Genomic DNA, 24,366 nt, shown 5'->3' with positions numbered 1-24,366 from the left:
ACACCAGAAAGCATTGGTAAAAGATTGCAAGTGTCCGTAGCAGAGGAAAAAAACACCTCTGGTCTCCAAGAGAAGGCAACGGGAGAAGTGGGAGTTGCTGCAATGACTGCAGTAAACATGGAGGGCAGGAAGCTTGGCATAGCTGGATATTACAGATGGACAGTCTTTTCATTTAATTGCCCACAGTCATTTTGAATGTGTTGGGGGAACTGTGTGATTGGCGGAGTGATGAGGGAACTTTGTTGGATGGTCGTGGCCACCCATTCACGCCAATGCAGGGAGCCTGCCAATGGTCTTTACATTAATCAATCTATTTGCATAATTCTAAACCCTATAAGTGACTTGTCCAGGATTTGTTTGCACTTGTTAAGGAGGAGCAAAGAAGGCACTGTCAAAAGTGCAGACAAGAACAGGCTGGATTGACACACATGTTCTGGGCCTGCCCGAAGGTGCAGCAATTCTGGGAAGAAATAGCAGACAAACTAGCCAAAGCAGGAGTGGGGCTGGATGTTCGCTCCCCCGTGGCCTGCCTACTAGGACTGTTCCTACGGCCCAAACAAGCAAAGCATATCAGTAAATTGGAAGACTTGGCTTATGCGCTAGCAAGAGGCAGAATAGCTAGGGGATGGAAATCTAAGAAAATCCTAGCAGTGAATCTGTGGTGGGAAAATCTATAAAAATGGACAATAACGGAGAAGTCAGTCTGGCACAGATCCTGCCATGGGGACCAAGCAGAGAAAGGAACTGCCATAACAGAGTGGATAGCACTCACACAAGAACTAGTCACAACCACTGCAAGAGGGCCAGAGGAAATAGACCCCAAGACAGCACCAGAAACATTGACAGTAGAAGCTAAGGACTTAAGCACACGTAAGCCTAATGAGCACTGTGAAACGAGAACCGCAGAGGGAAGAGGATGCGCAGACAGTTAAGTTATTTGTTGGGAGGGGAGGCAAGTTTGGCATATATACAGACCGTAATAACGCTATGACACAAATGTAACAAATGGTTGTCAGGATTTTGGAAGGTATACCAACAACTGTAAGCAAAAGTAATTGTTTTTTTACAAAAAGGAGGAGCAAAGAAGGCAGAGACCACAGCACAATGCTCCCTCCACCCATCAACTCTAGCGGTTGACCTGGTGAAGCCCTGTTCCTCTGCCTGATCTCAGGACCAATGGCAACAACCAGTCTCTATCCCTGCTTGTGGATCCACACCTTGGAAGCCTACAGAAGTGTCCCTGGGCCACCCGGTGGACTGACAAGCTCCCTTTTGGGTCACTTTGCTGAAGCAGTCGTCGTTCCGAGCAGATCCTTGGGACTTGCAAGCTCTTCAGCTTATGCCGTGAGTTGCCTGTCCTTGCATTTCAAGTAATCTTACGACAAGGGAAGCTGTGCTGGGGCAGCTTCTGTGTTCACTGCTGGAAGAACGCCTGTCAACACCTGACCATGGTGACCTTCGCTGGAACCATCCTTCTGCAATCCTGAGAGGTGTCCTCAAGGGTCTGCACCACTGGGGTCTGCATCTTTTTTTCATTTGGGGCTCTTCTGCAAGAGGTTTACTGGAACCATCTGCTGAGAACCGTAACCAGCTCCCGACACAAAAAGTGACCTCTGCACCTGCGACCCCCCCGGGTTCCCCTCACTCCAACCGAGGACAGAAGATTGGAGCCCCAGTAAATTCTGGAATACTTGCAGTGTCACCTGGAAGAATCTGAGTCTGGGGGGCATGTGAACATACTTGTTTCTGTCACACCATTTGCCAGAGGCTAACATTGAGTGGCAAGCCCTTGTCCCTAAACTCTGTCTGGCCTAACCTTTGCTCGTCAAACCTTGGCTGAGGATCCTTTCCTAAGACTTAACTTGGGATTAGGATATTGTGCGGTACTTACCTAATTTTAAGTTAATATTGACCTTACTTTTAAGAACTTTACCACCACTGCCACAGCAGACGGCATCAATTCTGAAATACCTTCCCTGAAGAAACTTGTGACTTTTTGGGCACAAGGCCCCATGCATTTTAGAGCTGAACTTTGTAAGACCTATACAACTGGCTTGTGATTCTTCTAATTAATCTTAACTGTTTTTCATGAATTTAATTTCTCCCCTGTGGAATACTGGTACTTAATGAATATGCAATCTTATTTCTAAATGTGAATGTATATAGATGTTATATGTGGTTTTGATTACATTGTTTACCTTTGATGTTTGTTTGCTTAGTGTGTTCAGAAAGGCCTAATAAATAGTATTTTTCATACTTATTGACTAAGTTGAATTCTTAATGTTATTCTATGTTGGACTCATTGCAGCCCTATACCACTCTGCGACCAAACCTTAACTGCTCTTCCACTCTACTCTGATTGGGTTTTGGCTAACCTCTCTGTCTTCCCTGCTTACCATAAAAAGGGTGTCCTCCTAAAATCCTCCATCAAATAGCTGATTTTTAGAAATCTATCTTAACATCATGTTACTGCCACAGTTCGTCCTAGGTTTGGTTGAAATCCAGACCGGAATTCATGGAAGTTTTTGAATGAGTCTTTGTATTTTGGAAGGGCTGTCTTTCAAGATTGTAGGAGGAAGTGAGCAATTAATTACATTATATTTATCGGTGCAATTAGGGTTACTTGAAGGCTTATTTGTCAGACCTCTTTTTCTGGATCTAGATGGTTCCTTCACTGTGCATTTTGTTAGTCATTGGTGCTGAAAGAGTGGTCTATTTTCTGCAGTTTGTCTCTCCATGAACTTTTCCTGTTTTTTTTCTTCCATGCAGCATGTTAATTTAGACTTTCTGCATCCATTGCATACGCTCAGGAATCTAATGTACCTAGTTAGCCCAGACACAGAAAGCTTGGGAAGGTAAGCCTTTTATTCCCTTTTCTTTAGAATTGTTTGTGACATAAGCTCATGTAATACTCGACATAATTTCTGTGCTCACTATGAACTCCCATTTAATCCATCAGTTTGATTGAAATGTAACATGTTTACATTCGAAATTGCCCTGATCTATAACTTGCACCAAATGAACATATTTTAACAATATGACAAGCCATGTAGCAAAGTTTAGGCCAGCATAGACCTACAAATGGAAAGTTTGTGACCCACAACATTGCGGATTTCCCTAGCTTCCATAATATATTATGGCACAGACAACACCCAGGACCAACTATGGGGAACTCCTGTAACAACAAGACAGACGCTAGGTGGAATAGAACACCAGCGACAATCGCATGAGGACAGAAATTATACATGCCCAACACCACCAACAACCTGCCCAATCAGAAAGGACGTAGGGCACGGGCGTAGCTTGCAAGCAAATCAATCCAAAACCTAAGTTACAGCAAAGACAAACTGGGATAAAAGGGCTTGCCAAATACAAAGATGGAAGCACGAAAGTAGCTATCTTAGCATAATGACAAAGAGATAAAACAGCCTTATCACGTGGAAACTTAACCACCTAAATGAAACAACCTTCTCGAAATAAAGAAACAGAGATGTAATGGGAATATGCATCTCTCCTAACAAGGACACTAACCAACCCCAAAAACTACTAAAGCCTCTTAATGTTACAGACATCTCATACTCCCAAACACAACCACACCTCTTAAATCCGCAGCAACCCGTACGCACTTCACCACACTGCAACCACACCACACAGACCCCCAAACAACAGCACATGATGGACTCAGAACCGAATAACACACCAATATGCTTGGCAAGCGGTGTTAACCGAACTGAAGCTGCCAACACTACTCGACATCTCCCTCGCTCTTTTCCAAACTGTGTCCTACTAACACACCTAACATACCCCACCCTTTGTTACAGATCCGCCAGAGCACCAGGGGGCCACTCCGGTGGTGATAGTGCGCGGTACAAATATCCTTTAACATAACAATAACATTCCAACAGTTAAATCGAGATTTCTTGTGTTAGTTTAGTTTATTAATTTGTAGAGCGCAGCAAGCCCAAAGGCATCTGGGCGCTAAGCTTACAGGTTACATGAAAAACAAAGCAAGGAATACAACTGTATGATACAAAAAAAGTTACAGGTATACAATAGTATACTGATGTGAAATTACATAAATACAATATTTACAAAATATAGGCACCAATAGCATCTTCAAACATGAGGAGGAGATGGGCAAAAATGAAACATTGCTTTTATTGAGAACTTATGAATAAACCAGACATATATCACTGAGCCACAGCTTTGATGCTCTGCCCAATACTTTGCCAATACCAAAATGTTAAGATCTTGGAAACTCAGCTTGTTGCTAATTTAATAATAACAAATAGCTAGATATACTCCCTCCCTCATTGAAATGTAGGAGTAAATGTGGTCATCAGACAAGGGCATCTCTTAAAGGGCTATCAGGTAGTTAAGATACAGTGTGACAGGGGAAATGTCCTTGTGGCGAGCCATGTGACAGCGGTTCCCATGAGCTCTTGAAACACCGGCATGGAATGGACTGCTTGATCAAAATCGAATAAACCAGTAAATCGTGACTTTTCATGTAGCGACACAGGGACGCCAAACACCAAGATGGCGGCCGCTCTCCGTGCATGAACGGTCTGGAGGCCAGTGGATTCCTCATTGGCCCTGATCGCTCTCTGTCACGTCCCTGGTGGAGGCACTGGGCCCCTGAATATTCTTCGTCTGGCATAGGATTGAGGCAGACGTGGTCAAGAGGGACCAGGGAACACATCCTGAGGACGGTGAGAGCCCAAGGTCCCTAACCTAGAGTGAGCTGAGGGAGTGCGGAACAGTGGAATATGAATAGCTGGACCCACGCTAGTGTTCCCAGGGTGCCTAGCGAGCTGCAATAGTGGTCCCCGCTGGCAGAGTGCATACTGGCCTGCTGTTGTAGACCCCACTCAGTGCAAGTTGAGTCTGGAGAGGGCGAAGATAACATTGTTCTGGGTGGCGGATAATGGTGAGAAGGGCACGGCAGTCTCCCGGCACATGGCTTGACAAATGAGACTCCAGCAGCTCACTATGGGTGGATCATAAGGAGGCTGATTCACATCCACAACATATCTGCTTTGGGAGAGCTGCTCAGAAGCCCATAAAATACCAGCTTCAGGGGGGGGGGAGTTGATGGTGTCACCTGAAAATAGAACTAAACAGCTGGGTTAGCAGCCACCACTTCCAATCCAACAGTCAAAGCGAATGGTACGGGCCCTGCAAATATAAAATAATTGCTGCAATCGCAGCAACTAACAGCTAAAATCAGCCCCTACAGATAAGCATTCAGGTCCAGCGCACCAGCGTCTCCACTATTTTGCAGGAACCTTTTGGATATCCCAGCAACCAGACATATCCTACAGTCACCTGCAAATGAGGAAATAGTCTTTGACCGTACACAAAGGGTTTATACTTTGTTTCAGCTGAAAAATATCTTAATCCCAGACATCTTATTGAGAGTCAATGTCTTTTGCCAAAAAGATCAAATATTGCAGGGCAGGAGGCAGAAAGAAATTTGTTACAGGGACACTAAGCGAACACTTTATCAAGATCTATCGCAGACTGCCGTGTCCAAGCGCAAGCACCTGAATGTGGTCCCATCCTGGGTAAGGGAAAGAAACATCATTTACAAGTGTGGCTTGCCATGCTGGCTGATATTTGAAATAAATGGAAAGAAATACAACATCTCTAAAGAGGAAGAAACAACAACCCTGTTGGACATGGAGGGAACCAGGCATCATGATGTGCGAAACTGAACATCTGAAGGCGTGGGAGGAACCGGTAAAGAAGAGACGTAAACTAAAAGGTCTGCTAAATAGAGGGAGAGATTGAGTAGGCAAGCCTCCTCTTTCGAAGCCGCGGCCCCTCTGAGGACATAGCCACAACATATGCGTCGACAGCCAAATTACTTGGCATGCAGACCAAGATGGACCCTGAAATGAGGGGTGATGGAGGAGTACATAATCGCCTCCAAGATGCAAGGTCCCAAGATATGAAGCTGACTTGGGGAGAAACTTTCTCAAAAGCATGGAGGGCCGCGGGGGGGAGCAATTCAGTGTTCTTTGTGGTTTACTGGGGACAGTGGGTGGTGGGGGGGTACTTAGGTGGTGGGGGCAGGCAAATTCTGCTTTAGTGTAAGGGAAGTTCCCCATAAGGCAGAGTTACTGATAAGGATGATTAACGTACGAATTACAGAATGTATATGCAAAAATTGTTTCTATGTTTATAAGTTAAGGGTTGAATGAGGGGGCGCTGTTGCATGATTGCAAGATGACCGCAGCCGGAGAGAGCTCTGACGAGGCCTCTGACATCCTATAAAATATCCTGGTCTTCCAGTTGCAATCGAGCAGTATACTGTGTCGAAGCTGCTGTAGACACATAGTGGCAACAATTTATCCTGTTAGCTGTACTGATGTGCCCAGAGAAGTGGATGCAGCATCGAGGCCCTGTGATGTGGCCTGCGGGACACAGACACCCGCAGCACTGGGGCTTGCAGCCGTTTGGTGCGCGTGGTGATCTCTGTAACCTGGTGCCCGCTGTCAGAAGGGGTTCATATCTGTGCCCGGACGGTGACGTCATCCCCGGCATGCATCCCGCGCTGTGGCGCTGTTGTCCCTCCTGGTCGCCCCCGATGGTACTGACTGCATCTTCTTGGTCCCAGTGCCGGCTGCTGTGTTGCGGTGCTGGAGGAGACTGGGTGTCAGGGACTAAACACATATGAGGTGAAGGGCGGCTGTGGGAAGCGCATAAAGCTGCATGGTGACTTTTTTAAGGGTGACCTGATCATCGGGAGCTGTTGCCCCTCTCCCCCCTCCATGATTGACTGCAACATTGGCCTGCATATTTTCTTTGGTTCCTGGCTCCCATGAACGCACGAGTTGGTAGAGTGTATGCCCACTCTGCGCGGTGTGGGCCCTGTATTGGGTATAGCCCCATCTACCACTAGCACTGTTGTTCTCATACTTTAAGGAGTTCTGCTCTGGACACACAGCGTGGGGCCTCAACTGTACACCGTGTGGGGATATTCACTGCAGTCCCTCATATTCACTGCAGTCCCTCGCTGCTTCTGCCAGCGCTTTGGCACACTCTAAACTTGCTGATCCTATTGTTGGCGAGGTGGGGACACATCAGTCCCACTGTCGGGGGATAGTGAGGAGCAGAACAAGCGCACTTTAGTTGGACTGTGTGCCATCACCAGGCTACGCAACATTTTGGCTGTCCCATTGGGCAGGACGAGTGACATCCATATTGTGCCTGCTCTCCTGGAAAGAAGACTTAAGTACCTTCACACACAGTGTGGCTGGACCACGATACAGTATATCAGCTGTTTGCCTGCGTTAAACTCTAACGGTCCACACTACGCAGATCCTACGGTAACTGCGGCTACCATGGTGAACACTAAGAAGCAGGCTAAAAGGCACCAATTTGCAAGACATGAAGCAGTACCAGCTTCCCAGCCAACCGCCTCTGGTTCATCTCAGGTAGACGTTCCAAGGCTTAATCAGACATTGCTCGCCTCAAGAGTAGCACAGATAGTCTAGGAACAAAAATTGATGCCCTCGCATGCAAGGTTGATATTTCTGCTGTGCAAATTGACAAATTATGTGGCCGCATGATTGAGGCAGAACAGAGTATAAGTGAGGCAGAAGATAATGTAGCCACTCTACAATGTGTGGTCACCCTCCTCCAGCAGACAGTTAAGAAGATTGCAGCTGAAAATTACAACCTGGAAGGAAGGTCGAGACGTAATAATGTACACATCCTGGGGGTCCCAGAGTCCACCCATAACAGGAACATGGAAACATTTGTAGAGAAACTGCTTCTGGAGACCCTACCCATTGCAGTGCTATCAAGCCTGTTTCTGGTGGAAAGGGCACACTGCTCGCTTGCCGTTAGGCCGCCCCCCTGGGGCCCCAGAACAGCCTATTATTGCTTGCAACTTCATTTATCACGACAGAGATGTGCTGCTCAGAACGGCGAGGGAGAAGGGAGAAATACGCTGGGGTGCGACGTTGATTTGCTTGTTTCCAGACTTTAGCCCCCAGGTCCAAGAAAAGATGTGTTTTAGGGCCAGCATCAGAGTTTACAAGCAGCGACTCACACACTTGTGGCTGGCCACGTACTAGCTCTATATGCTTTGTGCATGGAGCCAAATGTAGCTACCATTTACTTAATGCACCATGCCAACATCTGTTGATGTAACGGGCGGAAATAATATTTTGCTACTTACATGCAATATGCAGGGATTTACGAACCAGAAAAAAAATCTGATTACTAATTATTTCAGGAATACATATTATGTGCCTACAAGAGACGCATCTATCATGAGAAAATAAGCTACCTGTATGACAGGGTGGGGTATACACCGATATGGCTCCTCATTCACGTCCCACTCACCTGGGGTTACCACTTACATACATCACTCCTTGGAATGTAAGCTTCATGAACAGGTTGGAAAGGCAGAAGGGCGTTACTTGTTTGTTGCTGGGGAGGTTACAGGGCAACGGATCCTCATTATAATATATATGCCCCAAACACTGATTACCCTGTGTTCTTCCAGAGGTGTGTCAACTATTTACATACATTTAAAAAATATGAGATCATATGGGCTGCTGACTTTAATGTAGCATTGTCCCTAACCATGGACCGATCAACGACAAACCAGTCATCTCTGCCTAGGGCGGCTCTGAAATGGCTAGACATAGCAGAATACCACAGGTTTCATAACGTGTGGCGTGTGGTACACCCTATATCCAGGGAATAATCCTGTTATTCCGGGGTGCATGGAAGCTCCTCTAGGATAGACTATGTCATGGTATTGTCAGAGCTAGTGCATAGAATTACCAAAGCTATGATCCTTCCCTGAACTCTTTCCGACCACTCCCCAGTTCAGATCCAACTTGCGTGTCCTCCTCAAACCCCTAGTCCACTGCAGTGTCTTTTAGAGCCCAGGCATTGGAGGACGCAGTCTTCCGCGAGGTCATTGCACAGGCTATTCAAACCTTTTTCCAAACGAATGTTGGATCTGTCCAAGACAATAGAGAGGTGTGGGAGACCTTCAAGGTCTATATTAGGGTTTGTATATCAAGAGAGGGGAGAGTCCTGAAAGGCGCTCCGTAGATCCATAGCTAGACTGGAGAGAGGAGTTGGAGATACAACAGGGTACCTGTGATACCCCCACAATATGTGGAATCCTGAGGGAAAAGATGAAGGTGCTGCGCCTTCTTATGTGCAGGGAAGAATGTTTCCTCTGCAACCCCATTCTGGGGGCACATGGCGAGGGTGACCGCCTTAAAGGATAGTTCCGGGACTTTTTTTTTATTGTTCCTATGGTTCGGCCATGTGTTTTTAAGCATAAATCGATAGATCGTAGAAAACTTTCCTATGGACCTTACCTGACTTTTCGTCCATTAACGCACTCGAAATCAGCTGCCATTTTCTGATAATCCTATAATTTCCCCCCATCGCCCTGGCTCACCTGCTTTTGCGGCACTAAATCAAATCCCCCGCCCCTGAAACAGACTTGATCAAAGCATTCATATTCCCCGCCTCTATCCGTGACGTGACTGAGCTGCGTAGGCAAACGCGCCCAGGCGTCTTCTACGCGACTCCACACAGAACCAGGAAATCAACACAGATGAGCTCACACAACACAGCGCGCCACAATTGGGAATATGAAACTGTACTTTTAAATTAAACCGCAAGATTGTAAATTTGGTAAAGTACATTTATTTGACATCAAATGTTTTGAGAATATTCAGCGATTTGCATTTTTATTTGCTCACGTTCCAAAAAGTTCGTTTTTGAGGCACACAATGTTCCTTTGCTGTACACAGGGTCTTAGATCATCTCACAATACAGCGCCACAATTCAGAATATGAAACTGTGGTTTAAAAGCAAACGGCAAGATTGTACATTTGGCAAAGTACATTTATTTGACATCAAATGTTTTGAGAATATTCAGCGATTTGCATTTTTATTTGCACACGTTCCAAAAAGTTCGTTTTTGAGGCACACGATGTTCCTTTGCTGTACACAGGGTCTTAGATCATCTCACAATACAGCGCCACAATTCGGAATATGAAACTGTGGTTTAAAAGCAAACGGCAAGATTGTACATTTGGCAAAGTACATTTATTTGACATCAAAGGTTTAGAGAATATTCAGCGATTTGAATTTTTATTTGCTCTCGATCCAAAATAGTTCGTCTTGAGGCAAGCGATGTGCAGTACACAGGGTGTTGGTTTACGATAAAATAAGCTCTTCGGTCGCACTGATAATCGCATGGCTGTTCCAACAACGAGGCACTAGGCCACCACAACGGTCTGTATGTTGCATCTAGCCGTTAGTACCGCGTAAGGGCATACTTGTACTTGGCGATCGTCCCATAAAATGGTCAGGGTGGTAACGTTGTTCACGCGGAGAAGCAGCCGGCGGTTAAAAAACCCATCCGCCGGTGTCTGGTACTCGTGACACAGACAATAATGGATGATGTACCTGTTTGAAAAACATAAAAAATGAAATTAGTCTCACCATCAGATCTTTATTAAAATTATTCATTTTATATATTAGGTCGGGAAATTATTTCATAGCTGGGACAGTGCAACTGGGTATTATACGTCAAGGGGGGGCTGTAGGATACTGAGACAGTCCCCCAGTGCAGGGGTTGACAGGGAGGCAGTGCAGGTGGAGAGTGGAAGGGCCCAGGACCGAGGTCGCAGACAGTGGACCAGTTGTAGCAGGGGAGAGGGAGAGAGAAAGCCGAAACAAAGAGGAAGGTTTTGAGGTGCTTCCGTAAAAGGAGATGGTTCTCCCCAAGATAGTGCGCGGTACAAAACAATATGCCACATAGAACGAACAAGTACAACTTAACCCGTCTTTAAAGCTACTGTATAGTAATTAAATTGCGGTATAAACTCATCTAAAGAGTTACTTACATTATATTTGCATTTTCCATTGTGTCTGTGCGTAGGGCAGCCCCGAAATACCACTCCTTCTATGCCGACGTTATTTCTTCTAATGAACGAACATGAAATGGCTTTCGTTTCTGAAATTATATTCATTATCGTTTCTTACGTTATTGCCCCACACCCCCAAAAAGAAGTCTTTCGGGATGGTCCCGGCCTGTCAAGGTCAAATAACAATAGAACCTTATACTGAGTCGTGGGCCATTCCGGCACCCGAGCAAAAAATCAAAGCAGCTGACCTTCACTTTGAACGAGCACACATTCCTAGTTAGCTACATTCAGTGTAAGGCCATCTCACAGGACTTGAAATTTACACTCCATCTTTGCATTTCCATCTTTGCAGCCCCAGAGAACCATAAATACGGAGACATTCTATATTTTTTGAAAAATGATTTATATTACTGTTTGGTTGGATAAACACACATTGCATGTACACTGAGCAATCACTTTTATTTACACATTACATAGATACACATATTCAATGGGCCTGCGACATGAGGAGACTCGAGAGAACAGACAATCAAATTACAATCATTTAAACCGTGATGTGTATTTCTCAATGAGCTCTTCTTTAGGTGGACATGGAACAGAGGCAATGTTGGGTGGCAATGCAGTTGTCTCCTGCATAGGTTCGTTCACAACTCCATTTATGTGCCTATCTAGGACGTCAACAATAAGTCTCTCAATAAACTCATATTGCATATCCTCAAACACTGGTTTGATCACCCATTGTTTACTTCTTTTAGTGAAGGCCTTATTGTAGCGAAGCGTCCCTAAAGTTCCGGTCGTCCTACTTTGTTGACGGCCAACATTATGGTTATGTGCCAAGACCGCTAGAAGAGTCCGATTTATCATGCCCTCCATGCCAAAATGCAATCGTTTAGGCCTGTACTTTAGGCACATATTGTGGAACACCTCCAAATCTCCTGTGTGGCAGAATTCCGTGAGTCCCCTCAAATCTCTTGTTATAGTTTTATCAAATACAATCTTTTCAATGGCTTTGTGAGTGGGTGATGAAGGAATCAACCACTTCTTCTTCCGTGCCTCCTCTGTGGACAAATGGCCATGTTCACAATTGTGGAAATGTTGGTTTGTGTTCCAACGGTGAACGTTGGTACAGTGTAACATTACTGACCGCCATTTTTCCAGTAGAATTTCCAACGACCCTCCACATGTTTTTGAGCTCCACCAAAGATGGTTGCTGATTGACTTGGACCACTGTGAAATACCTTGCATTTCTTTTTTTTTACCTGCAGCAGACATTTTTTTATTGATTGTTTTTGCAAGATGCCAAACGTCAAATTGGTGATTTATATTTTTGTACTCTTCTCTCATTGTCTTGGCAATTGAAACATGTCTGTCCGTGGCTATCAGGTCGATCACCATTCCCCGCGATTGTAGTTCTTGCAATGATGCTACAAAGCCAACTTTCTCCATGGCCACTGAGGATGTACTTTGTGACACCTGCACGACCACCGAACTCACAATTTTCTTACTTTCCATGTCCTGAAAGTGGTAGGTGCAGTACTTGGCTGAAAATCCTGGGCTGTCGCACTGTCCATCACCGGCTAGCCTGAACCGTTTGCCCGCGAATGTACTATCAATAGACATTTTTTCCATTCTCCAAGCTTCGCTAATGGCTGGAAATAGATAATCGGTTTGGTATTTGTAGAACTGAGTTTTCGCAATGAAATGGATTCCCACAAACTGAAAGAAAGACTCTAATTTTTTAAAACTTGAACCACTAAAAAGTGCAGCCGCTGCACAAAGTAGATTGCCTGCTGGCAGTTGTCCCAGCATGGGTTGTGCAGACCATGAGAAAGGATGATATTTTGTACAGGTGGCATGTATTTTAAGGTTAGTGCCTCGAATTGCACGAGTCACATTAATCAATGGCTCCCCACCTACTTCCCCACCTACCGAATGCCCACATTTCAACCGAATAATAATATCAATCAAACAACTATCGAATACAATGAATTTGGCCTCTTTCCTTATACTGTCACTCTGCATCCCAGCTGGTTCGGCCTGTAACGTTGAGGACATGTCACTCACATGAAAGGTAGAATCTCTGATGTCGTCTTCCGCCATGTTCAGTGATATTGATGGTGTTTCATTGTAGTCCACTTCATTCTCTTCCATTGCAACATCTGTTCCTTCTCCGGCGATGGGTGAAAAAGACAATTTCTTCAACTTTCTCGCGGTCTTAGTTTTTGCGGGTGTGGATTCTGTGAATTGATCTCCGACTGCAGCCGAACTACCAGGAGGACATTCACTATCAATGGCTGGTGGTGGTATAGCTCCGTTGTCAATCACTTCATATTCTTCCCATTGGCACGATGCATCTCCAGTCTCAAGTCCCTGCCAAAAGGTTTGACAAGCAACATCTCTTGTTCGCTTCACTGTCTGTGTAGATCTAGTTCGTACACCCACTCGCAACTAGAGGACAGATTGGAAAAGGGATGTTCAGTTTAAACACAACTTACAGTATTGAACTATTAACAGTGAAAAACAACATAATATAGTGACCAGGACACTAACCTTCTGTTGCTTTCTTTTCTTTGAAACTTTCTTGCCTCAAACTTCAACATCAGGACGCTGTTGCTCCGACTCGTATGTGCATGTCTCCACTTCCTCTTGCGCTGCAACGACTATATTTTCATGATAAGCACATCCGTCACGCACTGATGCTCCATCGACTCCCTGAAACATAGAACTTTCATTAGTATGTATAATAATATCGAAAACACAAAATGTACTTGGGGACCAATACCCACGTACATCTCAATAGCAAAACACGAATGAACGCTTTGTGTAGAACATTCAAACGACAATTATTCACGCATTGTTGATCTAGTTAGATGGAACTGTCAAGATCCATACCTCGGGCTCCTCATAGACTTCCATTGATATTATTGAAGATGATGCTTCAGTGACTCCCTGAAACACAGTAATTGCATTAGTATGGTTTTCTATTTTGATAAAAAGAACAGAAACTTTGTGCAGGCGTCAACGGCTCATCTAAATAGACCTGCACAAATGATCAGTTGTCTAAAATAAATAATGGATATGTAAATATGATTCGATTTGCTCGAGCGTTGGAAGTGTCACCACCCAGAGATCTGCATCAACTACTAGGGGTGATGTTCTTGTAGAAGAAGGTCCGTCATCTCCCTGAAACATAGTACTTGCATTAATAAAGAAGGAAGTATAGCGGATGTAATCACGTCATATGATTTCGCTTGATCGAACTGTCAGTATCCATACCTCGAAATGCATAAGAACATCAAGGGACGATGTAACTGCGGTGCACACTTCTGCAAGCTGTTGCGCCGACCCGTAACTGCATGCTCCCCCTTCTTCTTGGACTAATGCTCCATCGACTCCCTGAAACATAGGACTTTCATTAGTAATGAACACAATATTGAAAAAAGAAGACACATAGGCGGGCGACGACAGAAGGACATATCAATGGCTAAAAACGAAAGAAACATTGTGTGTAACAATCACGCTACAAGAATGCAAGATCTGATGATCTCCATCGATGGAACTGTCCGGAAACGTACCTCGAGCATCTGAGTGACATCAACGGTAGTCATCAATACGTTGGACTCCTCAGCATCTCCCTGAAAGACAGTACTTGCATTATTTTGGATAACAATAATTATAACTGAAAACAAAGACTAGAGGATGAGTACAAGGGTGTACCATTAGGTAAAATAATTACACGATAAATTAAAGCTATTGATTTACATGCCTAAAACAAGTCAGTGGCAGAATAGCCAAGTAAGATTACCCGATAGGCGCTTGAAGTGGCTGATGACTGCAATAACGACACGGATGGAGAATCTTCCGCCTTCATATTGAGTGGATACATAAATGGGGAAATTATTGTTAGCTAATGCTACACACTACCGCAAGGCCGAGAGATAAATACGTAAACTTGACTCACCAGTGGAGGGATGTGGACGAATAGAGTGGGAATAGCGGTTGAGAGCAATTTTCGCCTCGCTCGCGGTGTGTTCTTCTTTATTAGCAATGATGTGGAGTACATGTCAGAGGTAAAGTGCCTGCTGCAGATGCGGTATCGATCACCCCTCTTGTCCGCAAAGACTTCTAGGACTCTACTTTCAAGCTCAGACGGTGGATATCCGCAATATCGGACCCATTCTCTTATCTGATCTATTGTCTTGGGGAAAACATGCATTATAGTACCTTCAGATTTATTATGGGTCTTCGAAGGGCAACCGCCAATGGAACAGGCAGGCATTGTGGAAAGTTCTGAAAAGTAAAGATCAACAATTCTCTATGAATACCAATGTAAACTCAGAACATGTGACTAGTTCCTTGCATGTACTGTCTTGAACGAAAAGAAATTGGACGCAAAATGATTATGGTACATGGCCTTACCTTGACGAACAAACAGTTAGATGCAGGGATCAGAGTAGTTTCTTGTCGTAGAACAGGGAGCAGTTCACAGGTTGCAAACTGAGGAGTTTCCTCGAAGTGTTCACGGAAGTTCACAGAGACGAAGAGCAGATAACCAGCACCTTCACGGGTTGACTAGCAAAGCGCAAAGAAGTGCTCATTAGAAATATGAAGTGGGTTATAAAGAATTCGAAACAGGGGTGTGTTTGTGAATGAATGACGTGAATATGTCGTGGCATTATGCGGTTTGCAGGGGGCCGTCCAGCATGAGGGGGATGCTTGGCAGGAGACACGGGGTCTGGAGGTAGACATGGGAACAACAACCCATGCTCTATAGACCACTTTGAAGTGTACATGGTCTTTGGCACCTCTTGGCCTTTATCGCTCCCTGACAGCTCCACTTGCCAGCACAAGTACCCCGGTGCGAACTGCCTTTGATAGGGCGGGGGGTGGATTGGGGCGGTGGTCGTGCAGACAAGACACAGGAAGACTCGTGAATGGAGACACACTTATGTGGATTGTAGGGGGCCGTCCAGCTTGAGGGGGGATGCTTGGCAGGAGACACAGGGTCTGGAGGTAGACATGGGAACAACAACCCATGCTCTATAGACCACTTTGAAGTGTACATGGTCTTTGGCACCTCTTGGCCTTTATCGCTCCCTGACAGCTCCACTTGGCGGCGCAAGTACCCCGGTGCGAACTGCCTTTGATAGGGCGGGGGGGGTGTGGATTAGGGCGCTGGTCGTGCAGACAAGACTCGTTTGCCGCAGGGCCTCACCAAGGAGAGGCCATCTCACTGCATGTAAGAGGCAGGCTGAAGGATCTAGTACATGGAAGGCAGGGGGGTGAGTTTATAAATACCTCAGCCGCCCAGGAAAATATGGGTGCAGTTCACCCTGGAGACCCTGGATGCCTAGGCAGTTAGTTAGCAGCAGGCTGGCCTGTGGTGGCAAGGCGGCACGGGCCAGAGGGGGTCATCTCTGTACCCGGTGCCCAAAAGGATGATTTATTATGATCAACCATATTGATTATTTACCTATAACCATGTTTTGTATCAATAAAATCCAACGGCCTTCCTTTTATTGCCAACGCTTGAACAAAGTGGTGTGGTAAGTATTTTTGGGGGAGGAGGCAAGGCCGGGAGGCTTGATGCCAACACGCAAAATAACATATGTATGTCTGCTGCATATGGGTTCAACGGTTATGTGGATTGAAGGTGTGCGGCCAGTGTGAGGGAGGATGCTGGCCGGAGACATGTGGTGTGACAAGACAAGGCACAGGAAGACTATTCAATGGAGACACACTAGATTCATTTAAAAAATCAAAACAACCATTGTTAAAATATATGTTGGATTTTATTTTAGATCTTAATTTCAATTGAACATAAATAATAAACATTACACATTGTAAAGTTCCGGTTGCAGCACATCCAGGGAAAATCTGCGGTATTGTCCACTGTCGCTGGGGAAATGTTGTCTAATGGCAAGTACCGCACAGGCAGGTATTACTCTCCGAACGCGGTGTCCGAGCCTCCCGTGAAGCCACCAAGTGAAGCAACGATAGGCCACCAGCCTGTACCACCTGTGAAAATGAAAGATGCAAACTGTATTAAAATGACAAAACTTTCTTATCACTGTCGATTCAGGTAAAAAATGTCATTCTGCTTTGAAAAAAATTCTATCTAGAAAATGCACAATATGGAACCAATTTACATGCATTCGAATGATATGTAGATGTAATTTTATATGTGGGAGACGACCATGACATAGTAGTGGCATCACTGACATCACAACCAGAGTATACTTACTCGTTACTCGGATTACGCGGACGAACAGTGCCGCGAAGTTCGTGCATAAGCACCATCATCATCCTCAACACGGTCCGTGAGAGGCAGGCTTCCCTGAACTCTGGCAGCTCGGTGATGCATAGCGGACTTGGCTCGCCTTCCGAAATGTAGGCCAAGCACCCGGAATTTTCACGGCAGCAGCAGTTCTCCTCCTCAGTTGGCATTAGCTTGCACCGATTGCACGTGCACCAGGTGGAAACGCCGTCCATGCGACATGGTCCAGGCTCTTCATCCGTTGACTGGTCCTCCCAACTGCCGTCCGAATCCCCATCGTTTCCGCGTGCTTGCCTTTCCAGTAGTTCCTCCTCGGTGTACTCGGGCTCGTACATATACGGCATTATTGTAGCCATTGTGTGGTAAAGAAAGTAAAATAATTTACAGAGATGGTACAGGTGTTCACAAGGCCTAGAAGCGGCGAAGGTAGCTGACCAGAGCACAGAAACGAGTCACAGAATACTCAAAGTAACACAGAGAGAGGAATGGAATCGAAAATCTGCTGCTGTGTGTTGTGAAACGGTGTGTTTATACTTATTGAGGAAAGAGGTGTCCTGCCATTTCCATGGCGACACTTCATTAGCTGAGGCGCAGCGATTGTTGACACGAAACGTGCTTTGGCGTTGGGAAATGGGCGGTACGCGTCTGCTGATGTCAGGCTCAGGGGCGGGGGATTTGATTTAGTGCCGCAAAAGCAGGTGAGCCAGGGCGATGGGGGGGAAATGATAGGATTATCAGAAAATGGCGGCTGATTTCGAGTGCGTTAATGGACGAAAAGTCGGGTAAGGTCCATAGGAATGTTTTCTACGATCTACCGATTTATGCTTAAAAACACATGGCCGAACCATAGGAACAATAAAAAAAAAGTCCCGGAACTATCCTTTAACCGCACATTGACCTGGTCAATTAGACGGGAGTGGCACTCTGATGATATTGTTGACATTTAAGGCCCGGAAGGGACTGCCAGCAGGGATCTCAGGGAGATCAACACATTTTGTAACTATTACAAACTGCTATACACATTGCAGTCTCAGGTAGGGTGCAACTCCGTTACTCAAAACCTGTATCAGATCGCCATTGGCGGGGCTTGACCCAGCTAAGGGTGAGGAGCTAAATGCACCTCCACAGAGGAGGAAATACGTACAAAAATCCTTTCCCTTCCCACTGGGATCACGGTGGAGCTATACAAAGAATATGTAGACCTTATTGTCCCACACCTCCGCAGCATGTATGAGACCGCCTTTGCGCCGGGTGTTTTACCCGAGTCTACCAGAACGACCCTTGTGATGATATTATTGAAACCCACTAAAGACCCCCTAAAGTGCTCCTACTACATACTACACTCTTTAATTAACACTGACAACAAAATCTTGGCCAAAATATTAGCTAACCGCCTCCTCCCATATTTTCTGGCATTGGTTCTCCCAGACCAGACCGGATTCATTCCTTGCAGATCCACACAGAATAACTTGAGACGGCTCTTCACATTAATGCATAATGTCAACCCCGCAATCCCCATAGTTGTAGCCGCTCTAAATGCAGAAAAGGCCTTTGACTCTGTTGAGTGCCCATTCCTTTTTGAAGTCCTTAGGCTCTCGAGTATTGGGCTTACGTATCTTCGGTGGGTCTGCCTATTATATACTGCGCCAAGAGCTGCAATATACAAATAATCTAATGTCTGAGTGCATTACCCCGACCCAGGGCATGAGACAAGGCTTCCCCCTGTCACCTATCCTCTCTGCCCTTGCTATCGAGCCCTTGGCTTGTTATCTTAGGGAATATCATGCCCATCAGGATATGCATATCAATTCCCATGTCTCAATAGTCTCGCTGTATGCAGACCATATGTAGCTATATTTAAAACATCCCAGGGAGAACTTATCTTTAGTGGTCCAAACCATTTGTCACTTTGGGGACATTTCGGGGTTGAGCATCAACTCGGCTAAATCAGAGATGCTTCTGTTAACCCCTGTGGTGCGACAGGAGGATATAGGAACGGCATTTAGATGGTGCCCCTGTGGTAGGAGGTATTTAGGTATACAGGTTACAACCTCCCTGATTGACCTATACAGGGAACATTAATTAAAGGCGCTTGAGTGCTTGGAACATAGTTGAGGCCTGCATCCTTTTACCCTTGAAGCAACGACTCGGTTATCCCTGGCCAAGATGGTTATCCTCCCGAAGTTGATATATATATTTAATAATGTTCTGACATGGCCTCCAGCTTGCTTCTGGGTACGCTTGAGGAAATTGATGGTCCATCTTGTATGGGCCGGCAAGCAGGCCAGCATATCATATCAAATCCTGACGTTCCACTACGATTGAGGGGGCTTGGAATACACAGATCCGTATAAGTATTTTCTAGCTGCTCAACTACAAAACTCTGTGTAGTGGTGGTCGTCCTCCCTAGAGCTCCCACATGTTGTATTAGAAAAGGTGATGGCTTTCCCAGATGATCTAAAAGGACTATTATGGGGGCTCCCAACCTGGGGAGGACGAGCGGAGATCCAGCCTCTGGAACTCACCTGTAAAGCATGGAAGCGGGTAGCAGGCATTATTTCTGTGGAAACTATTTATTCTCCTGATTCCGCCATATTTGGGGTTTGTGGTATACCAATCACCCATGAAAAGATATCATACCCATTTTGAAAGGCTTGGGATTCATTCGTTGGGGCATCTCATAGTGGATGAAAGTTTGATCCCATGGGAGGCTCTGAAGACTAGGGGGGAGTAGAATACAGTGACAATGTTTTTGTATTTCCGATTAAGGGAAGTATTTAAATTAAAATGGCAACATTATCCTCTGGTCCTGGCCACCTCCCTATTGCTATAATACATTACTACATCCATATACCCCTAGGAGAATGGTCTCCACTATTTATAAGAGTATTAGAACACCAAATTCTCCTCTGCTTGGTAACTTTGGTGGGAAGCAGCGTTGGATACAATACCTGACACACACTTTAGAGAATGCATATTCTGTCATCCCCTTTCCTTTTTACCTGCCAATCTGCCCTTGTCAAAGATAATGGACAAAACTCCCTTTAAATTTTGCCCTACCTGCCACCGAAAAGTCCATGGAAGGACATGCACCGAGTGTGCAATTACTGTCTCCAAAGTGATCACACCAAAAAAGTTGGAAAATCCTGTAAACCTTTTCGACCAAAAACATTAAAGGATCGGCGCACCAAATGCTGGGCCGCTGACGCCATGCAGGCCGAGGCCTCCATCGACGTGACGAAGACTCCAGCGAGGGCAGTGTTCGAGTCATGAGTGATGTTGAAGGCAAGCAGGGTTCGACTGAACCCCATGTGTGGGCCCTCGAATCCAAGAAGCAGGCCGGCGGCTCTACGATGAAGACACCTGGTGGCCAGAGCGCACACAAACACAAAGACACTAAAAATATACCCTACAGATGACTTTCGCTGGTACCATCGAGCGTTGAAGCCCACGCAGTGTTCACAGAGAGCCTCCGGTTCTTCACTGTCCTCTGGTCCCCCAAGAAAACACTGAAAATGCAGGAGTTAATTAAGAAACATGTCAGTGCTTCCCTGCTTAAAGCAAGATTGCCGAAGAAATCCACAATTTCGATGCCCTTGGCACCGAAAAGCACCCAGTCAGCATTTTCACCCCCTGTAGAATCTCTCTAAAGGGCTATGCACCACATTGCCACCGATGATCTCTGCCTTAATGCCAGTAAGACCGAGATTCTCCTCATGAGCACACCCGCTCCCTCTTTTCCTGTCACTCTCTGGCCGGCCTCTCTTGGCCCCCTTCCTGCTCCCACCTGTGAAGCTAAAAGCCTCGGGGTCATCTTCGACTCCACACGCTCCTTCTATCCTCACATCTCTGACGTCTCTAAGAAGTCACACTACCAGCTGCACCTCCTCAGAGGTGTTCTTCCTTTCCCCTCCTCCCCTCAGAAGCTCACTGTCTCCAGAGCTCTGGTTCTCTCTAGGCTGGACTACTGCAACAGCCTCTTTCTGAATCTGCCTGCTTCTACTCTGCAACACATCCAGAACAGGACTGCAAGACTTTTCCGTGGCCTCAAGCCCAGGGATAGTATCTCTCCAGGACTGAAATCTCTGCACTGGCTCCCAGTGGCTGCGAGGATTAAGTTCAAAATCCTCTGCATTGTCCACAATGCCTTCTGGGGCCTGGCGCCTCAATACCTTCAACTCTCTCTTCCTAAATATCCTCCCTCTCGAGCTCTTCGCTCATCCGCCTCCAACTCCCTCAGGGTTAGTCGCTTCTCCAAGCAACGAGTTGGTGGTAGATCTTTCTTCAGCTCGGGCCTTCCAATGGAACAACCTCCCTGCCTCCCTGAAACTTGAGGAGAATCATCTCTGGTTCCGTAAGCACCACAAAACCTTTCTCTTTGCTTCTGCTTTTTCTCCTCCTCTCCTCTGCTGACTTCCTGGCTGAAACCGAAACTGCACTGGATACCTGGCCACCCTCTGATCTCGGGCCCAGGTCCTCCCACCCCGCCAGTAACACCCCTGCACCCCCTTCTTCGCAACCCCCACACTTGGGAACTGTTTCTTTATCCCTACAGACCCACTACCTGCACTTGGCACCTGCTGTATGCACTTACCCTTGCACTTACCACCTGCTGGCCGTACTTTTACTTATTGTTATTTATTATCCCATGTACTGCACTGTCCCCTCACCCCTCCCCCGCACCCTCCCCCATCACCCTTTCCATGCCCTTGCGCGATCTGAATGTCACCTGGCCTTGTTGGATCGTTCTCTATCTTCCCTCTGTTCCCCCCTCCCTTGCCTCGTCATGCCTTGAAACACTTGTGTATAGGCGCGTTATAAATACCATATCGTATATACCATATCAAAGATCAAACCCCCTCCCAGGCCACACCTATCATGTCAGGCTTCCCACCTTCATGTGACTATACACCTGATCAGTTCAATAAAATCTTAATGAGGATGTCAAGTTGGACTTTATGGACAGACACCCAGACCAACTGTCCACCCTTAAAGATGTCTCACAGCCAGGGGCCTCAGCGCAGCAGCCCCCTGCCAAAATGTCTCATCTTGAGCCACAGCCTAGCACCTCTGCTCCAGGCACCCCGGCCACAATTTACCAAGAGTCAGACCACTCTCAGGAATTGTACTATGACGACCCCTCAGGATCACACGACCCAGGGTCTCAAGGGGACCTTTATAGTCAAGACCAGGACCAATTGTATGATATTTACATAATCCAGTCACCTGACCACCAGGACCAGCCGGTAGCAGATTCGCCTGTTGACAACCAACTATAGTACACTGACTGCACAGCACTTTAATATCGACACTCGGTAAGCACATGTCAACAGACTTTGTGGAAGACATCCTGGGGGACAAAAGGTCTGCCACCCAGTTTATTACGCTCCTGCAGTCTGTACAAAGATGCATCCAGCCAACCCTACTGGCGCCTAGTCTCACAAGGGCAGTCAACCCCAGAATAGAAAAACTATTCAGACCGGCGCCCACTGACCCCTTGTACATTAGGGGTCAGCTTAAACCAGACTCCTTAGGGGTCACCACCACCAGAAAGAGGGCAGGCACTCCCCTGGTGTCGGCAGAGGCCCTGCCAGACAAGGAGAGCAAAAAATATATACTTTCAGGAGAAAGGTCACATCCTCTGCGGCATACCAGACCAGAATCGCCAACAACATTAGGCTTTTAGCTAGTTATGGCTGCCACAAATGGGATGATCTGGAATGCCAAATCGAAGCCGTCCCAGAACCCCTAAAGACTCAATTGTTACAAACTATCTCAGAAGGCTAGCAGATATCAAACTGCATCCTGAAAAATAACCTTTTTGAGGCAGATAATGCAGGACGCATCATAGCAGAGGGTACACTCATCAAGTGCCACGCCTGGTTCAGACAATTAGGGTTTAAGTTAGAAACTCAGGCAATCCTCTTAAATATGCTGGTGGAGCCTAATGTGTTATTTTGGAAGGCCGTTGAAGACGCCCTCAAGAGTGCTAAGGAGGAATTCGATGCTCTCAAATTCCTTGGCCAGTTGACAAACAAGCCCTATGTTCAACCATGCTCTTCAAACTCTAGAAGGTTTTGGGGTCAGGGTGCTCAACGTTCCTCAGGCTACACTCGGGGCGAACAATCCTCGTCTTGGGGCCAATCACAAGGTCAAGGTCCCCCTTCAATTTTCAAAGAGGAACAAAGAGGCAGAGGAAGGGGAAGAACCTCGCCTGGGAGAGGCTCCCCTCCTCCCAAACAATGACCCACCGCTTCAGGTCCCCTCCCATGCCACTCCAGTAGGAGGCAGAATTTCATACTTCACCCACGCATGGTGGCGGGATAACGTCAGACAAGTGGGTGTTGTCCACCGCATCAGGCGGGTATTGTATCGAGTTGTTAAAAACACCACCTTACCACCTGCCAAATAACAGGAAAAGGTCAACAGATGAAAAATGCATACTGTTGGAAGAAGTAAAGGCACTGCTGGAGAAAGCCGGCATAGAGATTGTCGCAGCAAACCAGGTAAACCAGGGTATTTTTTCAGCATATTTCCTTGTGCCAAAGAAAGACCTTTCCACGCGCCCAGAATTAGATCTGCGCCCTGCGCACAAAAATGCCAAACCCCAAAAGTTTTGCATGACCAGGCTCAAAGAGGTAATCCCACTCCTAAAAGGGCGGACTATATGGCACCATTGTATATGAAAGATGCATACTTATATTTCAATGCTCCCTGTGCACAGAAAATATCTGCACTTCAAGGTAGCTGGAGTTCACTACCAGTTCAAAGTACTCCCCGTTCGGCATCGCCTCAGCACCAAGGGTATTCACAAAGGTACTTGCAGTAGTGGCAGCACACCTGTGCAGAAGGTCCATCCCAGTATACCATTATCTGGACGACTGACTGACCGGGGAATCCCTTCAAATTTGCAAACAAAATATGCAAAGAATAGACCTTCTCTTGAATCTGGGCTTCTCCATCAACAAAAATAAATCTAGTGTAGTCCCCAGCCAAATAAAACCATTGTTAGGGACTATTCTAAAGACCAAGCTGGCTTTCCCCCTCAAACGAGAGAGTACAAAACATGCTGTTCCAAGTACCTCACTACAAAGTTGGTTGTCAGATAACTGTACTCAAAGCAATGCGCTTGCTCGGGATGATGGCCTCATGCATTCACTTAGCTCCAGA

At 46.2% G+C, this 24,366-nt stretch overlaps 1 protein-coding gene across 1 annotated transcript in view; it reads left to right on the top strand.

Annotated features, from left to right (window-relative positions):
• ATG14 (autophagy related 14) overlaps window positions 1–24,366 on the top strand; it is a 1,873,818-nt gene that overhangs the window by 1,560,042 nt on the left and 289,410 nt on the right. Inside the window, exon 9 of the mRNA XM_069637604.1 lies at window positions 2,770–2,855. Coding sequence (XP_069493705.1) covers window positions 2,770–2,855 — 86 coding nt within the window. The remainder of the gene's footprint in view (window positions 1–2,769; window positions 2,856–24,366) is intronic.

Source organism: Ambystoma mexicanum, chromosome 14 (genome assembly GCF_040938575.1).
Source record: "Ambystoma mexicanum isolate Mex_15411 chromosome 14, UKY_AmexF1_1, whole genome shotgun sequence".
Lineage (NCBI taxonomy): Eukaryota > Metazoa > Chordata > Amphibia > Caudata > Ambystomatidae > Ambystoma > Ambystoma mexicanum.
Note: the sequence above shows the minus strand (reverse complement) of the source record. Positions and strands in the feature narration are given on the sequence as shown.